General features: G+C 37.2%; 1 protein-coding gene across 1 annotated transcript in view; it reads left to right on the forward strand.

Moving 5' to 3' along the window:
* eys (eyes shut homolog) overlaps window positions 1-18,900 on the forward strand; it is a 276,707-nt gene that overhangs the window by 106,327 nt on the left and 151,480 nt on the right. The window contains exons 5-10 of the mRNA XM_046071407.1: window positions 6,450-7,337; window positions 7,922-8,038; window positions 12,248-12,438; window positions 13,301-13,428; window positions 15,018-15,132; window positions 16,795-16,954. Coding sequence (XP_045927363.1) covers window positions 6,593-7,337; window positions 7,922-8,038; window positions 12,248-12,438; window positions 13,301-13,428; window positions 15,018-15,132; window positions 16,795-16,954 — 1,456 coding nt within the window. The 5' untranslated portion in view covers window positions 6,450-6,592. The remainder of the gene's footprint in view (window positions 1-6,449; window positions 7,338-7,921; window positions 8,039-12,247; window positions 12,439-13,300; window positions 13,429-15,017; window positions 15,133-16,794; window positions 16,955-18,900) is intronic.

Below are 18,900 nucleotides of genomic sequence, written 5' to 3' on the forward strand. Positions count from 1 at the left end.
TGTATATATATATATATGTGTATATATATATATATATATATACACACATATATATATATATATATATATATATGTGTGTGTATATATATATGTGTGTATATATATATATATATATATATATATATATATATATATGTGTGTGTGTGTGTATGTATATATATATATATATATATATATATATATATATATATGTATGTATATGGCTTAAGTGGAAGCTATATTTTAGCTTACTTTTTCCAATTTGTGTTGAGCTTCAGTTCATATTAGAGCAAAAGAAGTAAGAAAAAATCATAACAAAAGAGGGACTGATTATTTTCCAACAAGTGCACTAGAGCTTTACAGGAGAAGGGGTAGGGGGTTTGGTTAAGGTGTGTTTGCCTGATTGAAGTGAGCTGAACTTTTTTACCTTAAGCAACAACACCTGTTAACGACAAGGTGCAGCTAGCTCAGTGCTGGAGAAGGGAGAGAAAAATAAAATCCTTGAACAGAACTTTTAATTCATATGTTGACCTGACCACTACTGTAAGAAAGCAATTTTCTGGTCTTCAGACGTAACTCATACTAAGCCGGGGCCATGCTGCAGTATTTCCTTTATGCAGGGCTCTTAAGGTTCTGTGTGGCTGAAAGAGTATATGTTGCAATTCCCCTAAGCACTGCACAAGTGTTACAAACAAACAAACAAAGACGCACAACCTTACCGTATTGAAGTTCAACAGGAAACACTGTAGTTTATACAAGGGGGCGGGGGCTATTGACTGATGAAGGTATTGCCTCAAACAAAAATTGGCAATTCATAGAGGTGAAGACATGCTGGCGATGCTGTGCTGCTGCTGGCTCTGCCTTTATTTGACCCCTGGTTATACCTTCTTGGACATATTACGGTCTTGCAAACATCCTACAGCTGCAGTTCTTTAAAATGTTTTTTAGGCTATAGAGAATAAAGAAAGCAAACATTTAGCTTGTATTGGTGTAGTTTCAAGCAGACATGTTAACTGTAACTCTCCATGCTGTATTCTAAATGATATGATTTTCTTTTTGCTTACCATGTCAGCGGTTCACAAAATAGTCCAGAAATTTGAGTTAAAGTTGAGGAGGCTCATTTGTGTTACAACTGATTACTGGTGATCCAGATAGCAACCGAGGGAGCATGAGTGATCAGTCCGGCAGCGTCTGTGGCCAGCAGCCTGCTGGTGTTTGGCTTATCAGTCCTCCAGTGGCTCCGCAGTGACATCAATGGCTCCGTGCTGTTTCAGTGGCGTCCTGCTGGTGATAGAACATGGAAAAATAAACAGATTTTTATAGATTTGAAGTTTAGCTGCAGGATATCAGAGTTATTATGTTTCACATGATCAAGTAATGATAATGTTTCTGGTCCTTCATCACAAATCTTCGGAGATGGAGTGGTTTTGATTTGTAAATGAGAAATTCAGAAACTTGTCTGTATTCTAACACATTTAACGATGATGGCAGTCGACCTCTTTCTTATCTAACCTGCTCTGAATTGGGACATCATCTGCCAAATCCATCATCATGTTAGAAAAAGACTGTTCACTGCTTTTTTTGTGGTAAAATAACTTCCCAAAATATTGTTTTACATTTCAAATAGAATGGAATTGGATATTAGAATGAATTGGCATGCTGGTGACAAATGATGCCATGAGTGAGGTATGAGGCAGTTCATCTACCTCATAGATCACTCACCTGTTGTGATAACTTGAGAGATGCTTTCACCTTCTTGTTTAATAATTTCAGTGGCTTCACTGAAGTGAAGAGATTTGTATAGGGCTCTTTCTGTGTTGATGGTCCTGACAAACGTGTAATGACAGAAAAGCAGCAGATTTTATCAGTGCATCTTGAAGTGATATTTTTATTCCACTTCATTTAACATGCAATACAAATATAACCTTCCGAGAAGGTATTCCCAGTCCCTGATCAGGCATTCGAAAATACAGTGCACTCACAATACAGCACAGTAGCAAACACCAGCAGCACTGCAGCTGTCAGTGTCTGAGAAGTTCTGAATCAAGGAAAATCATAATGAGAAATTACAATATACAAGGAGGCTTGTACTATTTATCTCAACAATGTTTGCGTCAACTTACACCTGTGCGTCCTCATTCTTGCATAAGTGCCATTATACTGTAACTAGCAGTTGCGCCTCACTCACTAGCAAACATCTTCATCATTCCCTGTGCATTGTAGTGACGGCTTAATGAGCCAAACTTTGCTACTTGTGTAGAAAAAGGAACATGTGATTTTTTTTTTCTCATTAGATGGCAAGTTAGCAAATGTTTTCAGATGTGACCTAGTTTGTGATCAAACTGTGAGCTTTGTTATGTACTATGTGCTAGTGCTTATTTTTAATGGAACGTGCAGGGCTGTAACCAATCATTATTCTATTATTGATTAATCTGCTGATCTTATGATTAACTGTTGAATTGTTTAGACTATAATATGTGATATAATAATGAAAAATAACCTTCACAACAACAGGACCCATGTTGACATGTTTCAATCGCTTGTTTTGACTAAGAAAATGAGCAAATATTCACATTTGAGACTCTGAACCAATTCATTATTAATTTTCTGTCGATTGCCTTATGGATTAATCAACCCAGCATTTTGGCAGTTGTAGCATATTTTTTGTCATATGACAGACAACATGTGAAATTTAGGCCTACCAGTTTCATGCAATAATTTGTTGTGTCCTCTCTGTGTCTCTCTGAGTCATAAGTCAAACGAGGATTTACACAGCTCCCTTGATCCATTGCCCTCTGCACACCTGCATGGCTGGCATCCTCAAGTGAACTGAGCTATAATGAAAGCAGGAGGCGTTAGCAGACAATTAGTTGACCCCCACATACGTGACCTTGCTTCTGACCCCATGGTCCTTATTACTTGAACCTCTTCTATGTGTGGCCCACAGTTTAATCCTGACTGATCAATACCTTTTAAGGCGTCTTAATAACCAAGAAAAGCTTTTGGTCTGTTTATTTAAGTGGAGGCCACCAGTATAGATTGCTGTAATTGTATGAATTAGTATTTAATGTAATTCAAATTAAATAAATTTGAACCACTGCACTATTAAGAAGGATGAATGTGCTTTAGGGTCTAAATTGCATTCATCTTGCAAACTGAGTAGGGTTGAAACAACCTCTAAACATCTCTGTTTGGATTGTACTAAAACAAATTAGCAGCAGTGTGTTAGAGGTTATTGTAAAAAAAAATCAGTATTGGGATTAAATGTATTGAACCACTTGGCTTTGCATGCTTGCTGCTTCCTGTCTGTAGAGACTGAAAAGACTTGGCAGTATTTCCTCCTGCAGTTATTTCCCCGGCCACAGTGTTTCCTCTTGGATCAATCTATTACTGATGCTGCTTGTTGACGTTGCATACATGTTGATATAAGATGGTCTTTTTTTTATCCCAGCAGTCTCTGCTCCAAATTTTGATTACAGATCATGGTGTGACAAGATTGCTGTAGCGGTGACCAAAGTCTTGTTATGGTTGGTAATGAGATGAAAATAAGAGCACATGTATTATTATGCGGTGGCACGGTGGTGCAGTGGTTAGCACTGTTGCCTCACAGCAAGAAGGTCGTGGTTTCAAACCCCGGTTTCTCCGGCCTTTCTGTGTGGAGTTTGCATGTTCTTTCCGTGTCTGCGTGGGTTCTCTCCAGGTGCTCCGGCTTCCTCCCACCATCCAAAGACATGCAGGCTAGGTGAATTGGTGTCTCTAAATTGTCCTTAGGTGTGAATGTGAGTGTGAGTGGTTGTCTGTCTATGTGTGGCCCTGCGATGGACTGGCGACCTGTCCAGGGTGTGCCCCGATGGGTACACGATGGATGGATGGTATTATTATGCAGTTAATTATTGAATTGTGGCAGTTAATGTGAAAGTTCAATACCTATCTACAGTACCAGTCATGACCTCCTGCCTAAATCGCATTACTAGCAATGGGCAACTATGTTAGTCCTTTTATTGTATTTGATAGTTTAAGAATGGTTTTATTTATTTGATTTATTATTGATTTGGACTGCAGTTACGTTGCCTTTAGGTGCCGCTTTAAGTCTTTTGGTGTGTGTGTGTGTGTGTGTGTGTGTGTGTGTGTGTGTGTGTGTGTGTGTGTGTGTGTGTGTGTGTGTGTGTGTGTGTGTGTGTGTGTGTGTGTGTGTGTGTGTGTGTGTGTGTATGTATGTATGTATGTATGTATGTATGTATGTATGTATGTATGTATGTATGTATGTATGTATGTATGTATGTATGTATGTATGTATGTATGTATGTATGTATGTATGTATGTATGTATGTATGTATACATATATACACACACGAACACACAGTATAGTTTTATGTTCTTAGCAAATGGTTGCTTATTTACACATCCAGCAGACATGCAGCAACGTTAGCAGGCACATGGGAAGACAAAAGGGTCCCCATACGTGAGATGCTTCCAATCTATGGATGCATCACATCCTTTAAATTCTTCATACATGAGATGTGTCACGTCCTTTTCTGGAGGCTTCCTTCTTCAGTCTTTTTATAAACTAACATTAGCATTTTAACATTTGGAAGGTGTGGGGGAAAAAATAGTGGAAGAGTAGGATCCAACTTATTTCTCACATCGTTGCACCACCTGAAAAGTAAGCACCCAATGGTTGACAGTTGAAAGTGGAACACCAACCTCCCAACAAACTATCGTGTCATCAGCTAATGTTTTATTATTCGCTTTGTTTAAATAGTTTGTGCTTCATGAATTAGTGTTTCACATAACTACTGTGCCGCTAGAATTGTTTAAAGAAAACATGAGAAAAAGACATGCGTTTTGTATCTTGTTAATTATTAATAAGGAATCGATTATTGGTCAGTCAAGGAAAATGCACGGCATTAGTCAGTTCATGTGCTGTTAAAGATTAAAGTTGTTGAGGATGAAAGTGGTTATAATGTGTTTGTCAATGAAGTAACCATACAATTACATTTTTATTATAAACAAAAAATATTTTGTGTATGTTATGTATTAATGTATAAGGCAATAAGAGTTTATGCACACATAATTCACTAAAATGAAACACTGACAATAACAGCTTTTACTGTTCAGTTTTATTTATATTTTAATTAGAATCTGTTTCACGTGGTTTAATAGGGTTAACATATATGTTAACTTCGCCAAAGGCTACCATGATCTGCACTTTGTGTAACGTCAACCAGTTTGTATTTTTTAGGTGATTTAGCATTGTATTTCTTTCACACCTAACACACAACAAAGTCTTTAGCAGAGAAAAGTTACAATTACCGTTCAAATCTGGTAAAGTAGAAGAAGGAAAAAAGACCCCTAACAGAAGTGACGCATCTCATGTATGGGAGGTTGGCTCTTTTCTTTTTTACATTGATTACGTTTAAATTACATTTTCTTTCATTAGCATATGTTTCATATTGTGGTATGTGCTTATTCACTGAGTCATTTCTACAGTACAAGTAAAGGCAAAGCTATTGAAAAAAACATAAACTAGCCTATCAATGCCTTTGGTGGTCTCCGTCGTTAACGTGTCCCTCCCTTGCCGATTGTATTGGTCCGTCAAGAGTCTCCACTGTCTTCCTTTGGCGTTGGGCAGCGATAAATGGATAATTCTCTGTGTCACTACAGGGAATATTATAGAGTAATTTGAGTCATTGTTAATTTAAAAATATTCATAAGAGCAGCTTTAAGTTAAATTAAACATAGATAGAAACTACTAGTGCTAATTATTATTCCACTCTTGCTAATAATGAGTATTCGGCTTTTAATGTAATGTATTTTCTTCAGAAATCAGGTGACATCTTTCCGGTTTGTTCAGTGGAACACAATAGTCAACCTCATTTTGTGTAAATGAGATCTTCTGGGTGCCCGCATGGCCGTCATGACAATGCTTGCTATCTCATTCATTTTATCACTCCCCCTTCTATTGATAATGGTGTTCCATATTCAGTGTTTTATTACTTATCACCATGCACTTATTGATATCAGCCCTTGTGAGCTTATCAAGGAGCAGAGTTTTACTCTTGCAGGGAGGCATCGCTTCTTTGTTGTTTTATCTCGTGCACACACATGAAAATGGCCTGAGGGGAAAAAGACAATGCTGTCTGCTTTAACTCATCTCACTGCGTGACACTGAGGTATCAGGCACCGGCAGGGGAGAGAGAATATTTTATCTGACATTGTCACTCTGTAGAAACCTCAGGGAGGCCCAGGCTGCTGTGACACACTTGGTGGTCAGCAGCACTGCATGTGATTATGACAGCTCTGCTGGACTTACTGAAGCCACAAGTCTGTGTTACAATGAAACAAAGTGTTTATCAAAGTCTCTAGTCTCTGTTTTTATTGTTGTTTTAAAATAAGATGATATTAGAAAGGCATTAATAGTTTTCTGTAGAAATTTGCTAATTATTAATCACGATCTTTGCATTCCTCAGATCACCACTATTCATGTGGACTTCTTGGAGTACATGGCACAGCATCTACTGAAGTATGACCATCCATTCTCCAGATGACATAAATTGGGTTTAAAAGTCCCAGACTGATTTGTATAAAAAATAAATAAATAAGAAGTGGAAACATGGGGGCATCATTGTTTCACTTGACTGCTGTCTTTGTGGCTGTCCACGTGATCCCCTGCCAAACAGTTTGCAGCAGACAAGCTTCACTTGAATGGCACCTTAAACAACACACGATCCAGATGAATTGGACTCTCATAGGAAGCATCTGTAAGAGTGTTTCTGAGTGTTGGGATTCTCAGAGGGGAGATGAATCAACTGGGAACCCCTTCAACTTCCCACAGATATGTCCACTTCAGCTGCAACATGGAGACAAACTGCTGATGTCTGCTGATGAAACACTGAAGTCATATGGCATCAGACTCCTAAATGTGTCAAAAGATAACTTTGAAAGCTGTTCCACAAGTGGACAGATAAAAGATCAGTTTCTTTTCCCCCACAATATAAATGAAAGTGAGCAAGTTGAGGCCAAGTGGCTCGTCCCGGGTCACCATTACTTTGTCGCGCTGCATGACGGAGACATGCAGCTCTGCAAGCTCGGCTTGAGGCTCAATGTGTCTGTTAAACCGCAACTTTGCCAGGGTTCTCCTCTGCTTCGACTTTGTTCGGGGAGCGGTATTTGTCAAACAGGCCTCTGGGAAGGTGCATACCACTGTCGATGCCACCACCACTACTCTGGGAGGTTTTGTGAAAAGTCTGATGCTTGTTTGGATAACCCTTGTGAAAACAAAGGGGTCTGTTTGAGCAATGGATCCACAGATCCTAACCACAGAACATATAAATGTCTGTGTCCTCCACATTTTACAGGTAAGGACAAAACCCACTGATCCCATTTGTTGAACTCTCTTAACTTATTTGTACTGGGGATAGATCAAAAACATAAAAAATAAAATAAAATACATTACGCTGGATTTATTTTACGTCTGTGGTACAATGAAATCACTTCAAATCAGATGTCATTTGATGTACTGACTTACGTCTGCATGAAAGAACTCCATCTCTGGAGAAAGCCACACATTTGACAGAATTGTACTCTCAGATTAGTTAACAGTAACAGAAAGAATATGAAAGCAACTTAAAGCCACCTTTTATATATGTATTGGACACATGAAACTATTGTTATTCAGCTGACTTGCATGTAATGCAAATAGAATTAATATTAAACCATCTTGTATCCCAAATGACTTCTTTCTTAATGTCTTTGCTGCCAACCTACCTACTGACTTTCCGCAGCAGTATTATCTACAATACTGATTTAATTTTCATTATTTCAATTCAAGTAAATAACATTAGCTATAGCTCTGTGCGTCGCAATTTTCATTATCCAGGAATGTCTTTTTTTCCTCTGTGTGTTTCTGTGTAGTAGTCAACTGACATGCCATTTTTTTTAGGGGTTAACTGTTCTGAAATCGTTGGGAAAGAAAACTGTGACCGAATTTGTAGAAATGGGACATGCGTTCAAGTGTTGCCTGCGTCCTTCAAATGCATCTGTACCACAGGATTCTCTGGTAAGTAGCTCTTATTCAGCTGGTTGTTGGTATAATATAGATGACTCGTCTGTCACTATGACAATGCAAACATTATCTTTGAGTGCAATTGTACCGCTATGATCCCTGACAGGCGAGTCAGACAGAACCAATCAGTTTTTCATGATGCTATTAATGAAAGGCAGTTGGAAAGATTTTGCTGCATCCCAGTTCCATGAGCACAGCCATGTCCTTTGCCTCCAAGGGGCAACTATCTTTGGAAAAGGTCAGAGCTGAAAACTACAAAAAGCCATATATCTTTTAAAGATCAGCATTTCCTTATGGGCTTTAAACCTCATCCCACTTGATGTTATATTTGTCATTATAATATATGAAGGGGCCTCTTCAAATCAAACGCCTCATGTTACAACCAGTGACATGCCGTTGTAAAAAGCAGGGCTAAACAGCTGGCTAACTGAGCGTGTTGCAGTTGTTAAAACAAAGGTTTACAGCAATCAGTTAAAATGTAATTTATTGTGTGCCTGCTAGAAAAAAAAGAATGGCCTGGATAAAACACAATATTCATTTTTTTTTTTTATGTTTCATTATTTAATGTACCCTGATCTAAGAAGATGGAGCAGATCCAAAAATCTCATTTATGGTAGTCAATATTAGATTTCTAAATATTGTATAACTTACTGTGTGTTGTTCTCATGATTTTGGTGGTCTTACAATACCTACTTAAGCTAAGTCAGTGCTAAAGCATGCTAATACCTCTCCCTATTTATCATTTACAAAAGGGAATCAGACACAATTGGCAGCCAAATAGTGTTCCTTGCCGTGTGATTTAGACAAGTTACCGGCGGCACTGGGTGGCACTCGTGATCTGGTGAACTTGTTGATGAGACATTACTGCTTAACTCATGATTTAAGTAATGAGCCTCATTTGCTCCAGTAACGTACAGTTAGGTTAATGGGTATCACACACAAATGGGTTACAAGACCTGGATACTTCTCCGGTTGCCCTGGATATCACTGTCTGCTGTAAAAACAAGCCTGCAATGAACTTTCTGGAATAAAAACTCCAGGTGGCTCTTCACATTGATTCATGGTTTTGTTTGGAGCACAATTTGTCCTGGCAGCATTCTTGAAGTGTCATAGCTTTGCCTTTCGAGTCCAGCCCACGCTTTCAGCTTATTATTTTGGAGGAGTGCTTTCAAGGTTACTTCCAGTGTTGTCTGGCTTCCGTTTTGTTTTTTGTTGTTTTTTACAAGAGAAGATTAAGTCTACACAATCGAAGAAGAAAGTACTGAATACGAAGTTGAGAATAGCATTAGACATGTCAGAGAACAACTCTGAACTTGTTTAACATTTAAAACAGAAGATTACAGGATAAAAACAGAATCACTTTGCCTTCATCCTCTTTTATGTACTGAATGCTTACATGCATGCTGAATTGAATGCCGGATGTTTATAATCAGATAAAGGACATGTATCAAGAGTTGTTGATTATTACTGAAACATTGATTATCAGATTGTATGTCAAAATAATGTCTTTGAAATAAGTTTTAGAAAGCTTTTTCCTTGAAGTATTACACCCTCTCATCCTGTGGATTTCTTCTTCTGTGGCCCTAAACACATATGAATGTCAAATAATTGTATTAGCTTTTGCACTGTTTTATTGATAAAATGCAAGGACTTTTAAGAGGAGCTGTCAATGATAACCTAACACACAGCTGAGAAACAGGAAATACCGTTTTGTTGTCCAATGAATAACAGATGTAACAAGGCATTTGATAAAAACCAACAAAACAGGTGGCATTGTCAAAATGTTTGCCCTTTTTAAATGGATTTTAAATGGATAATTCATATAATTCAAATCAGAAACAAATTGGTGAGTTACATGCACCCTCTGCCTTTGCAGCTTTTACCTAATTTGCTTTAATTGCTGCTGCTCTCTCAAGTAAGCAGACTCCGCTGGGTGCTTTCGCATAGTCATGGTGTCCTGCTGTCCCATCAGCTTCTTGGGAGTTCTGTGGAGCTTTTGCTTCCTGTACCTCCCTGCTTCTGTTGCCTCATTAATCAAGTAGAAGTTAGTGGCTGCTCCAGCGCTGGCTGCCCTCATAGGCCAAAGTCTATGTGCACAGAATAATGAGCCAAACTCAAGGGACGCTTCAAATGAGATTTTCTTTTGATTTGACTCTCCTCTGCACTGCCTCTAGGGTATTTGTTGGAAGGTATTACCATTTATAGGGCCATATCTATTTGGTAAAAGGTGTTAAATGTTTTTACATTCTTCTTTTTAGTAATGTCAAAATTTTAGAATTTAATTTGGACAATATATACAGTCATTACCCTTGTTAAACTGTTTAATTAGATAGTGACACAATGTTGTTTCCTAATGTATGTTAGATTGCTGCAGTTCATAATCAGTGCAATAATAAGGGTGTTTGAGATGAATAGGTCTGTGGTAGACATAAATGCCAGCACAAATACAAATGATTATTTAAAAAAGGACTAGTTATATTATACAATGCAGAACCTAAACCAAAAGGATCACATATAAAAAATAAAAAAAATCTCTATTGAGTGCAGAAAGTGCCACAACCACTATCTATGTCATAAATATATGTCATGTGATATATGTGAGATGGAAGTGTTCCTGAAAATATATTAGTTCGTATTGGTGCAACATTTAGTGGACCAGTTATGAAAACTGCATTTCTGGTGGAAAATGAGTTGAGGAAAAAGCAAGCCCTGAAGTTGTACATAGTAAGATTGATGCCCACAGAGGAGGCTATGAGGAGCCTCTGGGACATGAGCACTTGTATCAGCAGGGGGATTAAAGTAAATATGCAAAGAAAGAGTCACTGGAAAGATAAATGTGTAGGCACCTTGTGAAGAACACAAAAAATGAAAACCCTCACCGGGGAATAACATCAAATTTTATTCACCTTGAACCTCCAGTGAATTCGGTCTAATTTTATCCTTTGCATACAATGTCACTTCAGCATTACCCTGTCTCCGGTTAAGCTGCTGGTGGTGAAAGTGTTGTGGTACTGCAGTATTTAGGAAATTACTGGCTACAGCTTAGTTCAGTATTACCTTATCTTGGAAAGATGCTTGCTTTCTCGGGCTGCAGCACTGACTACTTAGTTTACAGTTCTTTGAAAATCCTCCATGAAAATCATTTATACATCTTTACGATGACTTCCTTTTATTACTGTACTTGATATAGAGCTCGACAGATCAACTTATTTTTTACTTAATATACATTCTGAATCAAAAAAGGAAACAAGACAAGACATATAATCTGTCTGTGTGAACTGACTACTATTACAAAACAGTATGCTACATAATTAGTAAAGCAGAAATAATAATAATAATAATAATAATAGTGGTGAAAGCAGAAATAATAAAGGATGCATTTTGTCATTTTTAACTGAACTGTTTTGTGCTCTGTACTGTAAGAAAAAATATTTAATAATACATGAAGAATCAATAATGAATAAAACTACCTACTTTGGGAAAACCCAGTATGCTGCACATCTTGAGACATGATACAGTATCATGTATGACATAATAGGCTCGTTATGTGCTCATACACATACAGTATACTGTATGTTGAGAGGATTTATATCTGGTAAGGCCATCCAGTTATTTATTATTGAATTCAATAATAGTAAAAGTCAACACAAGAACTGAACATAATGACTCATCCATATCTTGATGTAAGCCTTATTTCCTTGGGCTGGATAACATCTTGGTGTTTTTTATTATTTTCCAGTTGGTGTGCTTTGTTGGCTTCAGTGTGATCATTTATAAAATAGGCATTTAGGATCTACTCCACAGTGTATCATCAATCACATGCCTACATACAATCCTGACAGCAATGATGCAATGTACAGTTAGTCTTGCATTTAGTTTAGTAGAATATTTGCTTAAATTGGTCCTACATGTGCCTCCATCCTGTGTAATTGTTGATAAAACACATCAATCACCCCTTCCTTCATGGATTATAAATCCTGTCAGTCATGTGTTTTCAGGCATAAACTTGGTCAAATTGCTTTGAAGCTATTTTTTTTTTTTTTTTATCTGTCCCTCGCTACTTTAAATGTTCACCACTTGGGGTTTAATAGTTTTAGGTAGAATAAACGTCTGCTGGCCAAAGAGCACAAGCTGACAGGCTTTTACACATTATAGTTTCTAGTAAATGCCAAGTGCAGTCATTTTGCATTGTATATTTTGCAGGCCCACCCTGTGAGAAGAGGAAAGCCCCCTGTGATCCAAATCCATGCAGAAATGGTGGCGTATGTGAGGAGAGTACAACAGGATTTGTTTGTCACTGCCCAGAAAGATTCGGGGGCCTCTACTGCAACTCCCGAGTTGACTACGATTGCATGTCTCACGCATGTCAGGAGGAACAAATTTGCAGGGAGCGTGTGAGGACTTAATTTGCCTTTTTCTTTTTTTTTTTTTTATCTCAGTGGGACATAAACAAGAAATGGCATATGAAAATTAATATAGTGTCTTGAAACAAGATCAAATGGCTTCATTCCGACGGCTCCAACAGCAATTAATATTTCCTCCTGAAGATGAGCTAAGGGAAGGAGTGTTTGCTTCCTCTAGCATTTTGATTGAATGACCCAGTGCATACTTAAGTGCCATTTTGAAATGGCTCTCATCAAAGGCTTTTTGTAATTGGATGCCTTCTGCAGTTTTCACCTTATATGGCAAATGCTACGTGGTCGTATTTTTTGGCAGGTAGCGTTTCTAATGTTGTCGAAGATACTCTAGAGAAAATACAGTAATGATCCAATTGTCTTTCTCTGACCTTTTTGTTTTGTTCATTACAGTTTGCCAAGTGCGCTACACATTTTCACAACCCACCTAAGAATACCAGAGTAGAGCAGACTAAAAGGGACATTTATCAAAATAATGCCTGATATCGCTGCAGCTTGATGTAGTTTTTAAAAAAAAATAAAATAAAAAATTTATTGAAGCTTAATGAGAAATTCACATCTCTTTAACTTTGGATTACAAGACCATTAGCATTGACTAGCCTCTCGTGATATCTAAAATATATATAAAACCTATTATTTAAATGCCTACTTAGACATCAGTAACACTGTGATAATATGTGATTATAATGTGAGTCAGTCAAGACACAATTCTATCACTACAGTGAATTGCTCTTTTATTGATAATGTTCCTGCATTTAGTGATCTTGTGTACCTTTTGTGTAATCAAACCCCATTTTCCCAAGCGGACAGGTGACCTGGTTTGTTTTGCTTCTGTATGCAGGCCTCTGAATGTGTCTGTGCAGATGGTAATGTTGTCCCAGCATGCAGGAGGCAGCAGAACCTGTGCAGCCCATCACCATGTCTCAACAATGCCACCTGTGTGTCCATGGGAAATTATTATGTCTGCAGGTGAAACGCATACAGGAATCTAATAGAGGCCACTCTCGTAGTCCCTTTTCTAGATGATTGGAATGTCTTGTCAATGTGTTTCCTAATGAGTGAATGAAAATGGGTCTTTTATTATTTTCCCACTTTTTAATGTGATTATGATTTACATTTTACTGAAAAGCTCTTTCTGGCAGAAATCAAGCCTCATTGTTGGCTGGTGATGTTCCCATGTAAAGACCAAAACCAACAATGAATTGATCCTACTTACAGGTATTGTCCGTGTGTCCAAAGCCTGGTGTAGCTTATTCCTCTGTGCCATAGAGCTCCATGATTCTCCAAAAACTATTTAAAACATCAATGAGTCACATTGAGTCCACTGGAGGACTCGTTACCATGGACATGGTTTTAGAAAATTATGTGGCTTTCAAAAAATGAAACTGTACTTTTAAAAAAACATTTGTGTATTTAGAAGGAACAAATAGGCTTGGAGCAAAATGCAAAGCACGCATGGGAAGTCGGAAAGTACAGAGATACAGATTAACTTATCGTTGGTTTAGGTCTTTTCATAGTTTTTTTTTTTTTACATAGTTGCAATATATGATGCCACCATCAACCTTTAAATAAAAAAAAAAATCTTATTCAGATTGTGTTAAAAAAAAATAAATAAATAAAAAAAGCAATCTTAGAACGGTTTCAGATGATCTACTCTTCTGCTAGAGCACAGTCTGATGCTCTCTAGATAACTATCATGCTGTTTTTAACACAGGCTAAAACTCCTGCTAGTGGTTATATTGCCAGTCTTCATTCATATCTGAACTTGTGGTTTAGATATGGAGCTGTACAGTTGAAGAAATACTTTGAAATATGGCAGAGTAATATATTTTTAACCAAACACCCGTTCTAACACAGAGACGGAAAGGGTTTTTGGTGACTCACTATTGGGATTTATATGAGGATGTTTTGAGGTCTACTGCCAAAGGGAATTAATGTTTATTAGGCTCTAGTTTTGAGGTCTCCACTCTACCTTACATTCTGATGTCTTTTAAATCCAGTTATTATACAAGATTGCTTTTATGTACTTAACACATAAATTTGGAAATTTCAAATGTTTTTAAAGGTTGCCTCAGCTCTGTGTGATGGCTTTTTAATTGATAATGCAGATATAGTACTTGCAAGTTGCTTTTTTCCCCCAGAAACCTGGGGGACAACTTATTTTTCTCATTAGGACAGCTCTTATGAAAGTTAAATGAAATCAGAATCAAACAGTATATGGAAAGTATAAACAAAGTTAATTAAGTGAAGTATGTATTTGCCGCATTAGACTGTACAATAAAATTGGTGAAATAAGGGGTGGGATTTTTACAGTTGTAAGAAAGTATAATCTGTGGTTTGTAATGGACCTTGATGTGTCTTGATTTGTGAACTCCACCGATCTGGCAACCCAGGTCATAAAAATTGGAAGAATAGTTTGCACACACTATCTTACCCACAGGTCATGCAGAAAACAAAATTATAACCATGTGTATCTCGTAAAAAGAAACAAATATGGCTTGTTAGCGCTCAAGGCTCAGGGCAAATTGATTTTGATGACACTGACCTCCTCTTGGCAGATGTCTGAGAGGGTTTTCCGGGAAGAATTGTGAAGAAATAATTGACTACTGCAGGCTGCTCAATATCAACTGCCTAAATGAAGGATTGTGCCTGAGGATAATTGGCGGATATCAGGTAAGTAATTCAATGTTTTGGTCTTAATGAAATACTCCTAAGCCCACAAAATACGAATCATGCTGCACCTTAATTACAGAGCAAACATAAAGTGAACACATCCCTGAACACTGATTAGGATTTTTAAAAAAACATAGTGAGTAGCCCATTATTTGCAGTTGTGTTCAATTGTATGCAATGGAAGTATTTGCCAGTGTAAAGTTCTTTTTGGAGTGCAAATGGACAGATATGGTCTATTGAACGCATCTGGTCTTTAACATAAAATGGGCTTCTGCATGGCACAGCATAAAAGGTCTTTCCATCTTTAGTCTCTGAAAAAAATAAAAAGAATAACTGAAACGTCACTGGTAGAAGATGTCTACAAACAGCAGTAATCCGATTCTAACCCATTAATCAACGCGAGTATGGCAGACAGGTTCTGGTCTAATTTGCCTCTCTATTGCTCAGTCTCCTCAAATGTCTGTGTTTCTTTACAACACCTGAGACTGCGATACCCCATAGCTCCTAATTATTCTCCATCAGTCTCGTTCCATTACACCATTGAGAGTGTTCTTAATCTAAAATCCACATTTAGATGCTTCCTGTTGGTGGGGCTCAGGCATAATCAAAAAATGTTGCTCACTGCAAATGGGCCATTTATTCTTTTACGTTTTTATTTTTATTTATATTTATATTTTAAATGTGTTTTTCCTGATGCTCTTAACAGACAGAATTGGCATAAAAGTGATTTTATCATTAGATACACAGAGCTGTCCTTTTAGGCTAGTATTTGTTTTTCTTTGGCTCTATACTCCAAACTGTTGGATTCATTATGAGAAAAATTACTGAGGTTAAAGTGGTGATTTCTAGCTTAAAAGGGTCAGTTCACCCAAATAAAAAAAACAAACAAATTTCGCACTTACAGTACCTGTAGTAGTATTTAGCCATACACAAAGGTTTGGATTTACCGCATGTTACCTTTCTCAATGTCTGTCTCTGAGATTTTTACTGTCACCACAATATAATTTAATTTGTGGTCTCAGCATTTAGAAGCTAACAAAATTCAGTATCATCTTTTATTTCTAGAAACAATGACTGGTTACTAAGGATAATCCACAGAAATCAATGCCAACAGTTTTCATTTAAACTACTGTGTACAGAAGAAACAGTCCTTGTAGTCACTCTCTACAACAGGGATGCTCTTTCTGGAAATAAAAGATACTGCTAAAATCATTTAATGTAATTTTTCAATGCTGTGGGTATCACAAATTCCATTTATCTCCATCATACTGGGGTAGTGGCAGAATATCTCTCAAAATCTGAGCAAATTCAACTACAACTGTCTATGTGGGTAGATATCAATTGAGATAGGTGAGAATGTTTTTATTTTTTTTTGTAATTTGGGGGAACAGTGTGCACATTGTTTACATTTTTATTCGTGCTCCCCAAGGGTAAAAAGGGATTTAATTTCTACACTGTTCACCAAACATGTGGGAGAACAGCATAACCCTTATAGTCATTGTTTTATTTCACAATCAGTGTGCTGTGGTAGAGTAAAAACTAAATAAAAAAACATATCTTGCTCTAATGCATATTCCTAAGTGTGATACCTTTTTTGTGGTATTGGCTAAGTTCATGTATACTGCACTGTACCCTAATACCTCGAATATTGTTTGTCTGCAGTGTGTTTGTGCCCCAGGATGGATTGGAGAGTTTTGTCAATATGTAGGCGATGCCTGCCTGATAAAACCAAACATCTGTTTAAATGGAGCCACATGCATTACAACAAGTGAGCCATCTTCTCTCCCACAGTACACCTGCAAATGTCCCCTTGGCTTCACAGGTAAGATAACTTTGCTTTATTATCTTTTTTTGCCCCTTTCCATCTGTCTGTCCGTCTGTCTGCTGGCACGATATCTCAAACTATGAATCGATTTGTTCAAACCCTTGTGGGAAGGTTGGTTGTGGGGCAAGGAATGACTGATTGATGTTTGGGGAAAATCTGACGTGGAACTGGTATAGCTTGACAGTTACATGCTGTTGGCAGAGGTTTATGTTCTGCTTTGACATTTACAGACTTTGGTGTTATGTAAACATCCTGTATATGCAATATATACACAATACTATGTAAAGACGTGACACAGACATGCAACACAGGTAGTGAAGGCAGTCATTTTCTGAATATTTTACTAATTTAAGACAGTGACTCCCCAGTCTGTGGACATTTGACACAGAGAGCTTTTATGCTGAGAGCAATACATAAATTATAAATGTTTCTATTTTGCCTTTTGTTGGTGTTTTAAGACAGATGGCATAAAAATAGCTCGAAATGTATAAACAAGTCATGAAAAACATGTTCCATCAAAGTGAATTATTTGTATCATGCTATATTCTACTGGCACACAAAATACTGGCATGCTTAAAATACTTTACTTTTAAGTTAGGAGTTCTTGCCGCTAATTACAGTGGTGGATTATAGTGGTATATCAGTTGACCCAGATGCTTAACCCAACCTTGAGCAGACCAAATACCTACCTAGACCTAGCCACCAATCAACGTGGTGAATGCCATAAGCTGAAGCATCAACTTTTTTGCATGTCAGGTCTCATTGAACTTTACAGGTTAGATAACATAAAAATAATTCACACACTGCATTACCAGTTAGTTCACATGTAGAGTTTAACCATGGACTAGACCGATGACAAACTTTAAGGCTGCATTAAGCCATTTTTGACCATTAGGGGGCAGAAAAGCCTATTCACAGCACTGAACATTGATTCATTTGATTCAATGTTGAGATTTTCTTCTTCAGTATATCGTATTAAATTGAAACACATGAACATAATATAGAAAACAATAGACAATACAGCATATATTTCTCATTGACCTTTTAAATCTTCTCAAAACAGGCATTAAATTTCCAAGTATTGTTTGCTAATAAACATATAGCTAGCTGACATGAAGTTAACTTAGACAAGTTTCCTAATCAGAGGTGGGTAGTAACAAAACACATTTACACTGTTACATGTACTCAAGTGACTTTTTAAGGAAATAGTACATGTCAGAGTAGTTTTAATGCATTACTGTTATCCTGCCGCTGTCACACATCCACGTGACTCTGTTCAGAGCAGAATAATGGCTGAAGCTACAGCATGGTAGTATCATGGCTGTCAAAAAGAGGTGCCAGCTAATATTTACAGATACAAATTTATTGCACAGTGCAGCAGGCTCTGGTTGTGAAGTCAGTACATCAAAAACCATGCTGACACTGAGCTGAGCTGACAGAGAGCAGTGTTGTGTTAATTCTAATAAATTTAATAATAAATAGCTATGCACAGTAGCCTATATTATGCTTCAAAACCACTCCGCTACCACAGATAATCTTCCTCAGGTAAAAGTGAAGAAGTCAGCACACCTGTATTTAATAGGCAATAAATTATGAAACATCACATAATTGTCTCCTAATTTTATTTGTTTGCCAAATCATAATTTATTATTTTTAAACAATATTTACTTACTGGCATTCATAACAGATTATAATATTAATGTAGTATTTTGTAATCACACTGGAGCGCTAAAGACTGGGAATATTGTCCTGGTGTGAATGTGTCAGGTTATCTAATCAGGAGATGATGACTTGTCATTTCATCACAAATAAATACGTCAGTGTTTGTTCGCTTCTTTACCTTTACCTGAGTGAGACCATCAGTAGATGAAATAATTCCAGTCACATCCACATTGAATAAAATAATTTGGGTAATTTTTTTAAGTTACTCGCTACTCAAGTAA

This window comes from Micropterus dolomieu, linkage group LG15 (assembly GCF_021292245.1).
Source record: "Micropterus dolomieu isolate WLL.071019.BEF.003 ecotype Adirondacks linkage group LG15, ASM2129224v1, whole genome shotgun sequence".
In the NCBI taxonomy this organism is placed as follows: domain Eukaryota; kingdom Metazoa; phylum Chordata; class Actinopteri; order Centrarchiformes; family Centrarchidae; genus Micropterus; species Micropterus dolomieu.